General features: G+C 48.2%; 1 protein-coding gene across 5 annotated transcripts in view; it reads left to right on the forward strand.

The window, feature by feature from the left end:
- XRCC6 (X-ray repair cross complementing 6) overlaps positions 1 to 16697 on the forward strand; it is a 37425-nt gene that overhangs the window by 12935 nt on the left and 7793 nt on the right. For 3 of the 5 annotated variants that reach the window (XM_059187111.1, XM_059187114.1, XM_059187115.1), the window contains 7 exons: positions 594 to 780; positions 3376 to 3544; positions 4239 to 4400; positions 6487 to 6616; positions 7227 to 7327; positions 11308 to 11421; positions 13609 to 14014. In XM_059187111.1, the coding sequence (XP_059043094.1) occupies positions 594 to 780; positions 3376 to 3544; positions 4239 to 4400; positions 6487 to 6616; positions 7227 to 7327; positions 11308 to 11421; positions 13609 to 13802 (1057 nt within the window). In that variant the 3' untranslated portion in view covers positions 13803 to 14014. Of the gene's footprint in view, positions 1 to 593; positions 781 to 3375; positions 3545 to 4238; positions 4401 to 6486; positions 6617 to 7226; positions 7328 to 11307; positions 11422 to 13608; positions 14015 to 16697 lie in introns of those variants that run through there. The other 2 variants (XM_059187113.1, XM_059187112.1) reach the window with 1 other exon arrangement.

The following is a 16697-nucleotide window of genomic DNA, read 5'->3' on the forward strand; positions in this document are numbered from 1 at the left end:
CCACTGAGTGTGGAACCCAGTGTACCTGACATAGGTACCTGATCTCACATCCCCTGACCCTGAGACTGTGACCTGAGCTGAAATCAGGAGTTGGACACTTAACTGACTGAGCCACCCAGGCACCCTAAAACAATCATTATTTTTATTACAGTACACTCTTTATCATTATTTTAAGTATTTAACTATACTAAAACTAATTTTTGTGATCTAGACCCTGAGATACTATTATAGCAAACTCGACTGTATTTTTCTTTTTAAAGATTTTATTTATTTATTTGACAGAGAGAGAGATCACAAGTAGGCAGAGAGGCAGGCAGAGAAGGGGCAGCAGGCTCCCCACTGAGCAGAGAGCCCGATGCGGGGCTCGATCCCAGGACCCTGGGATCATGACCTGAGCCGAAGACAGAGGCCCTAACCCACTGAGCCACCCAGGTGCTCCGCAAACTCTACTGTATTATTTAAACATGTTATATTTATATCTGAGGAATTTGGACTGTTGGGGGGAATGAAACAAGACTTGGGTACCACAAAAGAATTTTAGCTAGGAAACCATAATTTTTCAGTCCATGGCTTTTTGTTTTTCTCTCCTCCAGGTTGAAGTTTAAGCTGAGCAAAGATATAGCACTCACTGTCGGCATGTATAATATGGTCCAGAAGGCTGTCAAACCTCCTCCAGTGAGGCTTTATCGGGAAACCAATGAACCAGTGAAATCCAAGACCCGGACATTTAATGTAAATACGGGCAGTTTGCTTCTGCCTAGTGACACCAAGAGGTCTCAGGTAGGCCTGCCTTCTTACTGAATTTTGTCCCGTTGAAGAGTTAACAGGGAGGGAGACAGTGATTAGCCTAACCAGTTAAATATTTTTCTGTGTACGTCTTTGTAGCTAGGCTGTTAGAACACAAAACCATTCCTGTTTGGAACTCTGGCATCTCGATCTTTTGTTTTAAAGATTTTTTTTATGTATTTGAGAGGCAGTGAGAGAGTGAGACAGAGCAGGAGCAGGGGGAGGGGCAGAGGGAGAGGGAGAAGCAGACTCCATGCTGAGCAGGGAGCCCAACATGGGGCTCCATCCCAGGACCCTGAGATCATGACTTGAGCCAAAGGCAGATGCTTAACTGACTGAGCCACCCAGGCACCCCAGTAAATAAGATCTTAAAAAAAAAAAAAAAAAAAAAAAGGGCGCTGGGTGGATCAGTGGGTTAAAGCCTCTGTCTTCGGCTCAGATCATGATCTCAGGGTCCAGGGATCGAGGCCCGCATCGGGCTCTCTGCTCAGCCGGGAGCCTGCTTCCTCCTCTCTCTCTCTGCCTGCCTCTCTGCCTACCTGTGATCTCTTTCTGTCAAATAAATAAAAATCTTTTTTTTTTTTTTTTTTTTTTTTTTTTTAAAGATTTATTTATTTATTTATTTGACAGAGAGAAATCACAAGTAGGCAGAGAGGCAGGCAGAGAGAGAGGAGGAAGCAGGCTCCCTGCTGAGCAGAGAGCCCGATGCGGGACTCGATCCCAGGACCCTGAGATCATGACCTGAGCCGAAGGCAGCGGCTTAATCCACTGAGCCACTCAGGCGCCCCCAAATAAATAAAAATCTTAAAAAAAAAAAAAATTAAGTAATCTCTACAGGCGACATAGGGCTTGAAGTCACAACCCCAAGATTAAGAGTTGCATACTTTTCCAGCTGAACCAGCCAAGCACCCCAGTGTCTAAATCATTGATACTTTGACAGCTAGAGAGTTAGAACCAGCGTTTGAAAAAAATGGCAGTGGAAACTTTAGCCCCTGACCCCTCTGCATTCTGCTCTAACAGTCGAGTTCCTTGTTTGGGTACAGTAGTAGAAAAGGCTTTATCGATAACTAGGGAGAAGAGCTAGGGAAGCTGTTAGCTGTGAAGTGAACTTTTTTGGGGGGGGGGGCAGTTGTTTTCCCCCGAACCAAATTTTTTCCTGTGCTTTGAAATGATATACACGTGCCTTTCTTAATCTGAAGGACGGACTAAGAATGCAGAACATTATCTTTCTTTGTTCTCTTACCTTTGTTCAATCTGTGGAAGGATTGGATGTCTAAAATTAAAATCAAATGACTCATCCTTTTTTTTTTTTTAAAGATTTTGTCTACTTATTTGACAGACAGAGAGGCAGGCAGAGAGGGAAGGGGAAGCAGGCTCCCTGCTGAGCAGAGAGCCCCATGTGGAGCTCGATCCCAGGACCCTGGGATCATGACCTGAGCCCAAGGCAGAGGCTATAAGGCACTGAGCCACCCAGGTACCCCATGACTCATCCTTCCTAACTATGCAAAATGTGGGAAAGAATCTGAGATTTTTTGCCTAAGTTCAGGACCTAGAAGGATCAACTAAGTGACTAAAATTAATTATTATTTTGATTCAACTCATGAGATATTTTTTGGAGCACAAATCTCAAGCTGGAGTGTTTTGCCCTACTTTTGGAAGGAAAAGACTAGACATTTCCTCTTCCATTTTGGAAGTAACTAGTTACTCATGTTGGTTTATTCATAGGCAGTCGCTCTTCTGGTCATGGAGTTTCTTTTTTTTTTTTCCAAAGATTTTATTTATTTATTTGACAGAGAGAGACACAGCGAGAGAGGGAACACAAGCAGGGGGAGTGGGAGAGGGAGAAGCAGGCTTCCTACCAAGCAGGGAGCCTGATGCAGGGTTCAACCCCAGGCCCCTGGGATCATTACCTGAGCTGAAGGCAGACGATTAACGACTGAGCCACCCAGGCACCCTATGGAGTTTCTTTCTTGATCCAGTGTGCCTTCAAAAAAACTTGAGGGCTCTGTTTTATTCGTTAAACTCAAATTTGACTCTCGCTAAGTTCTGTTACCAGTTGTATATCTAGGACCATAATCCAAAACTAAAGTTTGGAAGTAATACTTAATGTGCGTGTCTGCTCAGACCTACCCCAATACCTGACATAGGTCTTCTCGATCAGTAGGTGTGGTTCGAGCTTCTTTTGTGGGTCGGGGACGATGCTGAGGGTTCGGTATATGTTAACTAAGGGAAGAGATAAATGCCCGAAGAGAATGGCCCTTCAGCACCTGAGAGATGGTGGCTTAAAGCCCAATTCAGTTATATAACCTGGAGCAAGTTATCAACCATCGAGACTCAGTTCATTCATCTGTATAGCAGTTTTTAACATCTACCAAGACACAGAAGATGAATTGCGTGATGAGTGTAAGGTGTCTGGCTGGCCCTTAGTAACTAACTGTTCATTCCCTGTGGTAGCAGGAAGATGTCCTTGGTGAGCCATCTTCCTGTTCCTTAAAAGAAAGTTGATTTTAACTTGCTAGTGTCGTGTGGCAATCACTTTGCATCTCCACGTAGCCTGTGTATGTGGCTCTTGTGTTCCCCTTCCTGTAGAGCTATGGGAGTCGTGAGATTGTACTAGAGAAAGAGGAAACAGAAGAGCTGAAACGCTTTGATGAACCAGGTTTGATTCTCATCGGTTTCAAGCCCTTGACAATGCTGAAGAAACACCATCACCTGAGGCCCTCCCTGTTCGTGTACCCCGAGGAGTCCCTGGTGAATGGTATGTGGTGTGGACCAAGGGTAAATGCATGAGTCACAGAAGGCCGTCTTGCTTGGAGCCTGGGTAGGACATATTAAGGGGGCATTCTAAAAGTGTTTCGTGCTCAGATAAGTTGTGGAAATTTGGGACTAAACAAAGTTAAAGATGTTTCTTTAGGGCCTATAATACACTAATATGCTTTGTGAATATCCAGGGGAGGATATGGAATTAGAATTTTTAAAGCTTACTTCCTATGGAAGTCTTCCTTTGAGGCATCAGATGGAGAGTTAAAAAAACAAAAACCCAGTTTCTCCCCTAGTGTTGGCAGTTAAAGATGCTGTGAACTAGGTCATTGTGTTTGTGCTGTCCAGACCTAAATTCCTCTGTGCTGTAGCTAACCGGCCCCTGTATTTGACCTGGCTGGCTTTTATTAGTAACTGGGGCTTACAACATTAGTCTAAAGATAGTGCAAGTGAACTGATGTTAATAATTCACACTCTGAAATGGGGGTTTGAGGTATTTAGCCTCTCATTGCTTTCCTTCCTTTTCCTTTCTGTGCCTCTGCTGCCCCACTTTCCTTTCAGCTTTGGGCTCATCACACTTGACCTAATGAAGTATCGTAAGCCCTTTTAAGAAAATCGAAGAGAAATCATAGGCTTGTAACCTGGGAGGAGATACCTTTGGGATGCAGACTCCGGGGATGTTTGTTTTCCAGGGAGCTCAACCCTGTTCCATGCTCTCCTCACCAAGTGTCTGGAGAAGGAGGTCATGGCAGTGTGTCGATACACCGCCCGTCAGAACATTCCTCCTTATTTTGTGGCCTTGTTGCCACAGGAAGAGGAGCTGGATAAGCAGAAAATTCAGGTGACTCCCCCAGGTATGTGGAAGAGATCTTTTCAGTGCTTCTGAACCTTGCTCAGACTTTGGAATCCCTTATAGGATCCTAACTCAGACCTGCTCAACCAGAGTCTCCAGGAATAGGGTCTGGGAAATTTTAGGGTTTCACAGGTGAATTTGATGCAGAACCAGGTAAAACTGCCAAATATGGTTGTGCAGTGCACGGCATGTGCAACTATGCAAGGCAGCTCTGCAGCCACCATTAAAGAATTGGCTGCATAGGGACTGTTGGCAGGTTACTGACAAAGTTTATGGCGCAACTGCTGCACCTTTACTAAATGCCATTGTTAGATACCTTTGCAGTGTTTGGTGTTTGGTTTACCCTCTGCATATACTAAGGCAATGAGGTAGAGCAGAAAGACTGTGGGTTTTGAAGTCAGACTTGACTTATCCTTACGTGTGGGAAAGCTTACTTTCTCTTATTTCAGGCCCATCCCTGCCACTTGTTACCTGGCCGATTTGGGCATTCATTTAACCTTTTGACTTACATTCCGTATCTGTGAAGATGAGAATTCTGGAACATCTTACTTTTCGGTTGTTTCCCATGTGAAACAAGTTAATAACTGTGAAAGTGCCTAAGACAATAAGCCACGCTAATAAAAGTAAACTGTAAAGTAATTCTTCAAAAATGTTATATTTGGGGGCGCCTGGGTGGCTCAGTGGGTTAAGCCGCTGCCTTCGGCTCGGGTCATGGTCTCAGGGTCCTGGGATCGAGTCCCGCATCGGGCTCTCTGCTCAGCAGGGAGCCTGCTTCCTCCTCTCTCTCTCTCTCTGCCTACTTGTGATCTCTCTCTGTCAAATAAATAAATAAAATCTTTAAAAAAAAATGTTATATTTGGGTTCTTTTTTTATTTTATTTTATTTTTTTTTAAAAGATTTTATTTATTATTTATTTGACAGAGAGAAATCACAAGTAGATGGAGAGGCAGGCAGAGAGAGAGAGAGAGAGGGAAGCAGGCTCTCTGCTGAACAGGGAGCCCGATGTGGGACTCGATCCCAGGACTCTGAGATCATGACCTGAGCCGAAGGCAGCGGCTTAACCCACTGAGCCACCCAGGCGCCCTGGGTTCTTTTTTTAAAAAAAGATTTTATTTATTTATTTGACAGACAGAGATCACAAGTAGGCAAAGAGGCAGGCAGAGAGAGAGGAGGAAGCAGGCTCCCTGCTGAGCAGAGAGCCGGATGCGGGGCTCGATCCCAGGACCCCGGGATCATACCCTGAGCCGAAGGCAGAGGCTTTAACCTACTGAGCCACCTAGACGCCCACTGAACCACCCAGGCACCCAAAAATGTTCTGTTTGTAACCCTGGTCATCAGGGTGCTGAGGAAGAGCTCTGTATGTCCGTCAGTAGGCGGCTGTCTCTCAGCTCCAGATTCCCCTGTTACACTCGGTGCTGCTGAGGCTGATGCTCTCCAGACCAGTTTCCTCCTCCACCCCTGACTGTCAGACTGTGTCACTAGTGGGTGCTCATGGGAGCCTCGGGCAGCGGAGAGCAAAGGGACTTGTTTCTTCCTTTTGCTCAGCACTGTTGGCCTTGCCAGCAAGGGCCCTTCCCCTGGCAGCAGCCGCTGGTTCCAGTCCAGATTTTCGAGTCTCTTAGAACCTGTTACAGGAACAGCCTGATAACCTTTCCTCTTTCCCTCTAACGTGGGTTGGGGGTGTGGGAACCGAGCGGAGAGGCTGAAGCGCAGAGGCGGGCCTCAGAAAGGGTGGGGGCGCTGCCCAGCTGGCTCGGGGTGTGTCAAGAAAGCCAGAGGCTGGAACCGACCGCCAGGCAGGTGAAGGGCCCTGGCAAGGAGCCATGGCGGGGGGAGGGGGCGGCAGGGACGGGAGGGCGCGGGAAGGGGTACTCCTCCCTCCCTGTCCGCTCTGCAGGCTCCAGAGGGAATCGGTCGGGCAGATGCTCACAGGGTCAGTTGGTAAAGGAGACGCAGGGGTGGCAGGGTCCCTGCCCCAGGGTCACAGATCGTAGAAGGACAAACTTGGAGTTGAGAGACAAATGACAGCTCTGTAACTGGAACCTTTCATAAAGTCAAATCTCAGGAGGCTTTTCCCCCTTCCTCAGGCTTCCAGCTCGTCTTCTTGCCCTACGCGGACGATAAGCGGAAGGTGCCCTTTACCGAGAAAGTCATGGCGAACCCAGAGCAGATAGATAAGATGAAGGCTATCATTCAGAAGCTCCGTTTCAACTACAGGTGAGCGGTGGGTCCGTCTCAGGCTTTCTTCTGGAACCGTCTCCCGAGGTGAGAGGATTCTCTTACTCCCAGGCTGCTGCTGAGTATGGGGAGGAAGAGCGTTCAGGTTCTTTCTGTGCCCATGTCCCACCTCCTCTCCTGCGTCTTGTTTTCATACTTCCCCGGGCCTGCCTCCTCCCTGTCTCTCTCTGCCCTCTGCTTCTCGGGGCAGACAGGCACGTGGTGTTTGCCCTTATTTTATTTTTTTAAAGATTTTATTTATTTCTTTGACAGAGAGAGAGAGAGATCACAAGTAGGCGGAGGGAGGGGGGAGCAGGCTCCCCGCCGAGCAGAGAGGACTCTGGGATCGTGCCCTGAGCCAAAGGCAGAGGGTTAACCCACTGAGCCACCCAGGCGCCCCGGTGTTTGCTTTTAAATTAGCTTTTGGATTCCCAAAAAACTGAAAATTGAAGAGAAAAGTTGGTTCAAGAGACAATATTCCCTGCTATTTGATTTGGGCTGTTTGCCTCAGCCAGCCCCAGGCCTGAGCTGCCTCAGTCGGGTTTATTGAATAATTTTAAATTATTTTCAATGTTTTAATGTATTTGTGCTATTATGACTATTCCACTAGAAGTGACAGCTTCGAGAACCCGGTGCTGCAGCAACACTTCAGGAACCTGGAGGCGCTGGCTTTGGATCTCATGGAGCCCGAGCAGGTGGTGGATCTGACACGTAAGAAGGGTTGTGGCGGAGCCCCGTGGTTCTTTCCGTGGGAGCTTCTCGTAGTGCTCTCGCTCCGGACCAGAAGGGTGGCTGCGTTTCCTCGCCCCCTCTCCAGACCTAGCCTCCTTGTTGCAGCCACGTCTGAGAGATGTCCTAGAATAGTGTCAGCTGCCGCAGGGCTGATTCGGCTGGTTCTGTCATGAGAGGAAAGTGCCAGGCTTCTGAGACCTGTCTTTGAAGGAGGCCACCTCATGACTCCGTGTTGGTAAAAGTAAAAAAAAAAAAAAAAAAAAAAATCTGTAACATTTATTGAGCGCGCACTATGTGCCAGGCACTGTTGTCTTGTGTGTCGTTGACTCATTTAACTCTTGTTACTAACTGTGAGGTAGGTGCTGCTGTTGGCCTTGGTTTCTGGAGAAGAAAGTGATGGGCCGAGGCCCCAAGTCGTGGGCGGTGGATCCAGGTTTAGAGTCTGGGGAGTCTTGCCCCGACCCCTTGCTCGGCGCCACGGTGCCCGAGAGGATCCCGCTCGTGACCCTGCGGTGGGGAGATCGGCCTGGCCCCCTCAGTCGAGCCCTAAGCTCGCTGCCCATCCTTTTCTTGATTGTGATTCTCTTACCTATTTCCCGAGAGCACATGTGCGGTTTAGGGATGTCAGTACATGCCCAGCAGGAAACAGATGGGATTTAATGAAGGCTTTTGACAGGGGTTGAAAAGATCTGAACAGGGACGCCTGGGTGGCTCAGTTGGTTAAGCAGCTGCCTTCGGCTCAGGTCATGATCCCAGCGTCCTGGGATCAAGTCCCACATCGGGCTCCTTGCTCAGCAGGGAGCCTGCTTCTCCCTCTGTCTCTGCCTGCCATTCTGTCTGCTTGTGCTCACTCTCTCCCTCTCTCTCTCTCTCTGACAAATAAATAAAATCTTTAAAAAAAAAAAAAAAAAAAAAAAAAAAAAAAAAAAAGAAAAGATCTGAACAATTCGTGCAGCCCATTTAGCTCCCCACTTACTAATCTGTCTTACGCTAGACCAAGTATCCCAGCTGGGAGAGCCAGTGCCCCCCGTGCAGGGGTGGGACTGTGAGCCGGATCTGGCTAGAGGGCAAGGCTGGGGTGATGTGGCCCATCTTCTTGGTGGCCTTGAGGTGACTCAGGAAGTAAGCGGCCTGCTCTCCAGCAAGGGGGTGAAAGACGTGGGCTTTGGAAAACGGCCGATACAGATTTGAATCCCAGGTCTGCCACGTACCAGCTCGAGTAGGCTTGGGATCTCATTCATCTCCCTGAAACTCAGTTTCTTCATAGGGAAGATGGGGACAGTGGGATGTTCCTGTAAGGGATTAAGCACATCTCGATCCCAAGGCTCAGAAGTGCTCAGGACACAGCAGTCCCCCATTCCTCCGCAGCATTCTTAGAGCCCTTTCAGCTGTGCTCATGTCTCTTCTAACTCCCCCGCTGTCGGTGGTCTGGTCTGCTCCCACAGCCTCCAGCGTCTCTCACTTCCCCTCACTTCCACGACTCCCAAGCCTGTGTCTGCAGCCCTGTCCTTTCTGCTCGGCTCTGGCCCGGACCGCAGCCGCCCTGCCCAGCGGCCATCATGCCCTGGGACCCGGCTCTCCTACCGCTCAGACATCCCACAGCTTTGACTCTGTGCCCTTTTGTGTTCTTTATTCGCTTCTAATCTGGAGCGTCTCTGCTTCCCTCTGGCACAATGATAGTGGTTTTCTCTCCATAAATCACTTACTGAAGACTTATGATTGTTTTGTCGCTTTCTCCATTTGGCTTTGGGATGCCGCGCTGTCTTGGTTTTTCTCCTGGGCCCACAGTGACCCAGGATTCCATTGCTGGGCCTGCTTCCCTTTTTCTTCCTCCAGCCATGGGAGCACTCTAGATGACCTTGGGCCCCATCTTTCTCTGTCAACTTCACGTCTCCCGAAGTGGCCTCCGCAGGCTACCCCAGTGGTTCTGAGGGCGCTCCTCAGACCAGCAGCACTGGCATCGTCTGGAAACTTGTCAGAATTCCACTCTTGAGTCCTTTCCCAAGACCCAGCAATCTGTGTTTACAGTAAGCCTTCCAGGTGATCTGAGACATTCTCCCACCTCTAGCCTGCTCGTTCTCAACATTGGCCGTACAATAGGATCGTCTGGGAGACTTAAAAAACATCTGCCTCGTTAGGCCTCACTTGAAGACCAGTTAAATCAGAATCTCTGGGGGGAAGGGTTTGGGCATCAGTGGTTGTTTTTTTGTTTTTTGTTTTTTTTTATTTGACACAGAGAGATCACAAGTAGGCAGAGAGGCAGGCGGGGGGCGAGGGAAGCAGGCTCACCACTGAGCAGAGAGCCCGATGCAGGGCTTGATGTCAGGACCCTGAGACCATGACCTGAGCCAAAGGCAGAGGCCCAACCAACTGAGCCACCCAGGCACCCAAAGATTTATTTTATTTTATTATATTTATTATTATTATTATTATTATTATTATTTTATTGTTGTTATTTGACAGAGCGTACAAGTAGGCAGAGAGGCAGGCAGAGAGAGGGGGGAAGCATTATCAGTGTTTTTAAAAGTCCTTAGCTGGGGCGCCTGGGCAGCTTAGTGGGTTAAGCAACTATCTTCGGCTCAGGTCATGATCCCAGGGTCCTGGGATCGAGCCCCACGTCAGGCTCCCTGCTCAGTGGGAAGCTCGCTTCTCCCTTTCCCTCTGCTGCTCCCCCTGCTTGTGCTCTTTCTGTCTGTCTCTCTCAGATCCTTAAAACGAAGTTCTAGGTGGTTCCCAGGCTGAGAACCAGAGTTCTCACAGATCCTTGTGTAGTCTGGGACACGGGGCTTCTGACTTGGCCAGTTTGTCTGTGACGTCGGGCCTGGAGCTCCCCTCAGTACTTAGCAAACGTGGCCTGAGGAGATGAGGCACGATCTCGTGTTTGCCCTTGATGTGACACAGCTGACATCACAAGCCCCACAAACCATCTCTAATGGTAAGGTAACACCAGTACTGTCTTTCCGCCAGAGCGATCTTGCTCCTTTGTAGCGGTGTTGGGGAGGCCCCTGCCCTCCCAGCCAGCCACCACCTCCGCCCGCTGCCCCCACACCTCACGTTCCATCTGTGTGTCTGTCAGTTCTGCAGCTTCTAAGGTTTAGGCCCTGCTCCCCCTCTTCGGTCTTCCCCTCATTGGGTTCATACTCCACACACAGCTCCAGGGGAATCTTTCTAAAATGCTAGTGGGATCCTGTCGCCACCCTGCCCATACTCCTTCAGAGTTTCCCCACTGTTCTCAGGATAATGTCAAAGCCCCGGGCAGGCATTCAAGGCTTCCATGACTTTGCCATGACTGTCTTTCCGGCCTCCTCGCTGGTCCTCCCCTCCTGACCTGCCTTCAAGCTGTATGTCATCTTCTTGCCCCTATGCCTTCTGCTTGGAATAGTATCTGCCTGAGGAGGAACACTCAGCTTTCTAGAACCAGCTGCGAGAGTCGTTCCTGACCCCTCCCGTGTTCCAGTGTTTCTCATTTGGTCCCCTCATGGCATTGCCACCTGCTGCATTTCTGTTTTCACCACCTCCTTACCCTGACCAGACTGTAAGCCCACTGCGGGTGCGGACTTTCGTTTGAAACCCCACAATCCAGCCCTGTTCGTGACTCTTTTTACCACTGCCAGCTCTGTGGCCTTGAACAAGTCCTTCAACCTCTTGGCTTTCCTCTATAAAATGGGGAGACACATGTACCTACCCTCTAGAGGATTAAATTAAAAAACAAGTTTAAAGTATGTAGAAGGGTGCCTGGTTGTAGTAAGTGCTCATTAAATGCGGTTGTTACAAGGTTCATGGAGAGAAGCTTCATGAACGTAGTCATGGCCAGATCAGGTGGCTCCTGGACCCTTCCTGACTCCCCCTGACCCCAGCAGTCAGGTACTTTCTCCTCTGGTCCCCGTAGGCTTGGAACTGGACAGAAAGCCAGGGCTTGTGACTCACCTGGCCACTTTTCCTGTGTTTGTATTTTCTAGTGCCTAAAATTGAAGCAATAGACAAAAGACTGGGCTTCCTGGTGAGTGAGTTTAAGGAGCTTGTCTACCCACCGGATTACAATCCTGAAGGAAAAGTTTCCAAGAGGAAGCAAGGTGAGGAGCTGGGTTATTTTTTAAAGTTGCCTTTATGGTCCTATCACAGAGGGTCATGTCCCTTCGGAAATTTCCATACAGGCCTACGCATTTCACACAAACATGTATTTCTATTCACATTGTTTCCTAGTCTGTTTTGTTATGTAGCTACATACGGTGGGTACGTCACTGGATAGATGTTCACAGTTTATTCAGCTGAAGGGTAATGCCATTCAGCTTTTCTTGATGGATATGCTGCAGTGAACATGAACCCTTGTTGCGTTCCGGTGTGAGTGGACCCACCCCTTACCCAGGATAAACTCCTAGTGGTGGTATTGCTGGGTCAAGGTGTCGCCATTTAAAATTCTGATCGGGGGACGCCTGGGTGGCTCAGTTGGTTAAGCAGCTGCCTTCGGCTCAGGTCATGATCCCAGGGTCCTGGGATCGAGTCCCGCATGCGACTCCTTGCTCGGCGGGGAGCCTGCTTTTCCCTCTGCCTCTGCCTGCCTCTCTGTCTGCCTGTGCTCACTCGCTCTCTCTCCCTCTGTCTCTGACAAATAAATAAAATTAAAAAAAAAAAATTAAGTAAATAAAATTCTGATTGGGGGGCACCTGGGTGGCTCAGTGGGTTGAAGTCTCTGCCTTCGGCTCGGGTCATGTTCCCAGGGTCCTGGAATCGAGCCCCGCATCGAGCTCTCTGCTCAGCGGGGAGCCTGCTTTCCTTTCTCTCTGCCTGCCTCTCTGCCTACTTGTGATCGCTGTCTGTCAAATAGATAAATAAAATCTTTAAAAAAAAAAACATAAAAATAAAATTCTGATCGGAATTGCTAGTTGGCCTCCGAAAAAGTGATGCAGTTTATACCCTGTTCAAGAAAGGGTGTGTGGAAAAAAAAAAGAAAGAAAGAAAGAAAGGGTGTGTGTATTTCCCTACATTTCTCACCAGAACTGGACCTGATACACTATTTCTTTTTTTCACAAAGAATACTAGAGGGAAAACTATATCCTGTGTTCATTTGCAATTCTCTAGTTAGGAATGAAATCTAGTTTTGTTTTGTTTTTTCAATTTTAATTAAAAAAAATTTTTTTTTTTTTTTTTTTTAAATTTTAAATAAACTCCATGCCTAGTGTGGAGCTCAGTGCGGGGCTTGAACTCATGACCCGGAGATCAAGACCTGCGCTGAGATCAAGAATCGGACACTTAACTGACTGAGCCACCCAGACATCCCAGATGAGATGTGGTTTTCTTGGACTTTTTATTTCTGTGAACTTCCAGGGATTGGCTCTAACCATTTTTTCTGCTGGACTATCCTTTTTCTTGCCACTAGACCCCAAATACTCTTCACTGTGACTCTCACCGTTTTCAGGGCAGCATGTTGTGAGTTCCTCGGCATGTGACAGTAGTTCTGGCTTAGGCTATAATTTGGGGGGCTGTTTGTGGTCTAGTAAAGCCAAGTGGGGGCCTTGCTTGCCTAGCAGCCCTACAAGGAAGTGGAGTGGTGAGAGCCTAGGTTGGTGGCCAGGGAGCGTGTTCTCTCTGCATCCGAAGGAACTCGTATAGTGCCTGTGTGAACTGCTGTCCTCGCTCCTCACACCTGTGCACACCTTTGTGATGTACGCGTTGGTCCACCGCCCTGCGCACTTTGAGATCACCTAGCATGATGTCTAAGTCCTTTACACAGCCCTTGGTAAGTGCTTTTTGAATGAAGGAAGGAGCGAATGACTTACTCAGAGTGAACACCAATTTTGGGTAAATTGTGGCACTTAAACTACTTTGAACTCCCTTCTTGGTGTGGGACTTTATGCTTAAATGAAGCTGCTTTATCAAAACACCCTCCAGGGGCGACTCGGTGGTGCAGTTGGTTAACCATCCAAATCTTGGGTTCAGCTCAGGTCCTGATGTTGGGCTTATGGGATCGAGCCCCATGTTGGGCTCAGTGTCCAGTCTGCTTAGGACTCTCTCCCTTTCACTCTGCCCTTCCCTCCCGCATCTCTCTCCCTCTTAGATAAGTAAATCTGAAAAAAACAAAAAAAAAAACAAAAAAAACCTCAGAAAACCAAAAACCACTCTTCCGTGGTGTTCTAGGTGGACATCACAGCCTTATGGAAAATGGATAACTGCAGCCCAGATCATAGGAGGGTCCCTGTGCAGTGTAGCTGGGATGCTGCTGGTGGCATTAACAGTCACTCCCTCCTGACCTTTTCCCCCAGATGATGAAGGTTCTGGAAGCAAAAGGCCCAAGATGCAGTTATCTGAAGAGGATCTGAAGGCCCACGTGAGCAAGGGCACGCTGGGTAAGCTCACTGTGCCCATGCTGAAGGAAGCCTGCAGGGTGTATGGGTTGAGGGGCGGATTAAAGAAGCAGGAGCTGCTGGATGCACTTACTAAGCGCTTCCAGAACTGACCAGCCAGCCAGCCCCCTCCTTCTGCACTCTAGCCAGGCTGCCTGGTTTTGTTCTCGAGTTGAAACCGGTTTCTCCTGAGCCAGGAAGAGTCTGCCTGTTATAAGCCAAGGACTTTACATTTATGAGATGTTCCGTTGCCATGGAAACAGCATAGCCTTCTCACTTTGCTTTGCTTTATTGTCTGAATAAAGAGCCTTAACTTTGTACTATATACTGTTCTTCAGTGTGATGCAGAAGCATGTGTCTGCCTCACCTCCAAAGATCACTTGCCTTTGGCTTGTTAGCTTAATGTTCTCTCCCATTAGGAACATATCATCATCATAACGGAAGCAAATCTCAGTGAAGGCAGGGGGCAGTGTGACAGTTAAGGGCAGGTTGATATACTTGAGGGATGACAAGCCCCAGCAATATTCATCCGTGCTCTGGCTTCCCACCTGTTTTCCCTTTCATTGCATCTTAATATAGATCTAAAGATCAGATTTCTGGAAGCAGTAAGTATGTAACATTTCTAATTCTGGTACCATTTGCTTCATCAGTAAATAGCCCCCTTCATGCTGCTTTAAGATGTTCATGTGACATTCAGGTATATGAAGAGATGTACTTTTTTTTTTTTTAAGATTTTATTTATTTATTTGACAGAGATCACAAGTAGGTGGAGAGACAGGCAGAGAGAGAGGAGGCGGCAGCTCCCTGCTTAGCAGAGAGCCCAGTGTGGGGCTTGATCCCAGGGCCCTGGGATCATGACCCGAGCCGAAGGCAGAGGCTTTAACCCATTGAGCCAGCCAGGTGCCCCTATATGTACATTTTCTGTTGCCCTGAGGATTTGGGTACCAACATACGTGAAGTGAGTTATTTCTATTTTTCAGGGGAGCTATAGTAAGATGAGGAGAGTTCCTAGGAAGGAGCAGGGCAGGGTGTCTTTCTCTTTGTGTCCCCTCTGCCCCCCACATGCCATCCCTCTTCTATCCTCCCTGTCCCTTTCCTGCTCTTTCTGCTCTACTGCTTTTGAAGAATTAGCCTGCGAGAAGGAAGGAAAGCATCTGGAAGGGTTGAGATTCAGAGTTCGTAGGTCCTGTGTCTTTTAGGACCAGAGTGAGCATCTCATGAGACATAGGAGGGGTCAAATTACTCTTGTAAGAGAGTTTTTGGTTTTAGATGCTTTGGTCTCTGAGGATTATAAGGGTTTTTGTGTTGTTTTTACTTGGAAAGCAGGTGTTACGTTCTTGTTTGCCTTTCTCTCTGCGGAGATGATGCAAAGTCATTTAATATAGTCAGTGCTCATTCTTGTTGAGAAATCAGACCATCGCTCTTAAATGCAGCATGCTCGGAAACCCTAAGTTCTAGAGGATGTTACTAGGACTACAAAGATAGATAGGAATCTAGGCCAGTCACAAGTAGGAGAGTAAGAATGAGTACCATTGCTGAGCCTTTGTTTTTTTTTTTTTTTTTTTAAAGATTTTTTATGTATTTATTTGATAGAAATCACAAGTAGATGGAGAGGCAGGCAGAGAGAGAGAGGGAAGCAGGCTCCCTGCTGAGCAGAGAGCCCGATGTGGGACTCGATCCCAGGACCCTGAGATCATGACCCGAGCCGAAGGCAGCGGCTTAACCCACTGAGCCACCCAGGCGCCCAAGCCTTTGTTTTAAACCCTGGATTTCCTAGCTAGTGAGGAGGAGCCCTAGAGTGAAATCCGGGCTTTTCTATGCACTCCTGGAGAACCTGACTCAAGTCCAGGCTCCATTCCCTCAGTTCTGTTTTCAAAGTGTTGAGAAGGAAAGAGCTCAAGGTAGTGTGATGTTAGAAAAATAACTGTCTGAGGTGTGTGATACACAGCAGTGCTATGATCTCTCTGAGTGAACTGACCACCTTGCGATCCCTACTGTTGATCCTCCAGGAGAGAAGAAATACAACCAAAGCGTAATTTGGTGGGGCTTTAAATCAGATTTAGTAAATGTGCATCTTAGCTCCCTCACGTACATACAAGTGAGCGTGAGCAATTTCTCTGGCATTTTCGAGCTGCAGTTTCCTCATATTTATTATAAGAATGATACTGCGGAATGGTGAAAATAGAAAACATGTAACACGCTGCTTAATAGGTACTAGCTCTGAGCCGTCTAACCCTTCTGGCTGCAAACACGCTTCAGTCCACCAGGGGGTGGTGACGTGCCCGGGTTGGGGGGGGGGGGTCGTGGAGAGCCAGTGGCGATATGGGCGTGCATGCGTGTCCCCGCGGGAAGGGTGGGGTCACCACGTCTTGGTGGATTGGCCAGCAGGCTGGGCAGGTGATGGAGCAGCGGTGGGCAGCAGCTGGAGAGCACGAATACCTCTGGCCGAAGCTACAGCAAGCGAAGGTATGCGCAAGTGCATTTATACTTAGAGGCCAGATGCAGAGGGAACATCTTATGGTGTCTTGTTTTAATGTCTTATTAAAATATCAGAAGAAAAGGCAGGACCACAAACTCTGGGGAGAGATTAGTCATCCACTTCCTCTCCCTCCGCTCATCCAGAAATTCCAACCTCAGTTCCGTGCAGGGGGTGGGAACACACCTCGGCTACACTCAGACGACTATCCAGCCTTTCTAGTTTTAGTGCAAAGTGTCCCTGAATATGGAATAATTCTTATTGTAACTGATTGCATCACCTGTGAAAGCCAGTCCCACGTAGGATTTACTTCTGGCCACTCTGAAGCAGCCGGGAACATTTCCCTTGTGGGCCCTGCCAGCACCTCTGGAGTTCGCATGGCCCTGCAGTTTTGACATAGTCATATTTATTGCTGTGTTGACTGGACAGCCTTACCCTCTCAGTCACCAACCCCCACAACCTTAGTTGTCTGTTCCTGTGTAACAGATCAGCCCAAAACTTGGCTTAAAAACAATGAATACTTACTGTTTCT

The sequence above is a fragment of the Mustela lutreola genome, chromosome 8, assembly GCF_030435805.1.
Source record: "Mustela lutreola isolate mMusLut2 chromosome 8, mMusLut2.pri, whole genome shotgun sequence".
Lineage (NCBI taxonomy): Eukaryota > Metazoa > Chordata > Mammalia > Carnivora > Mustelidae > Mustela > Mustela lutreola.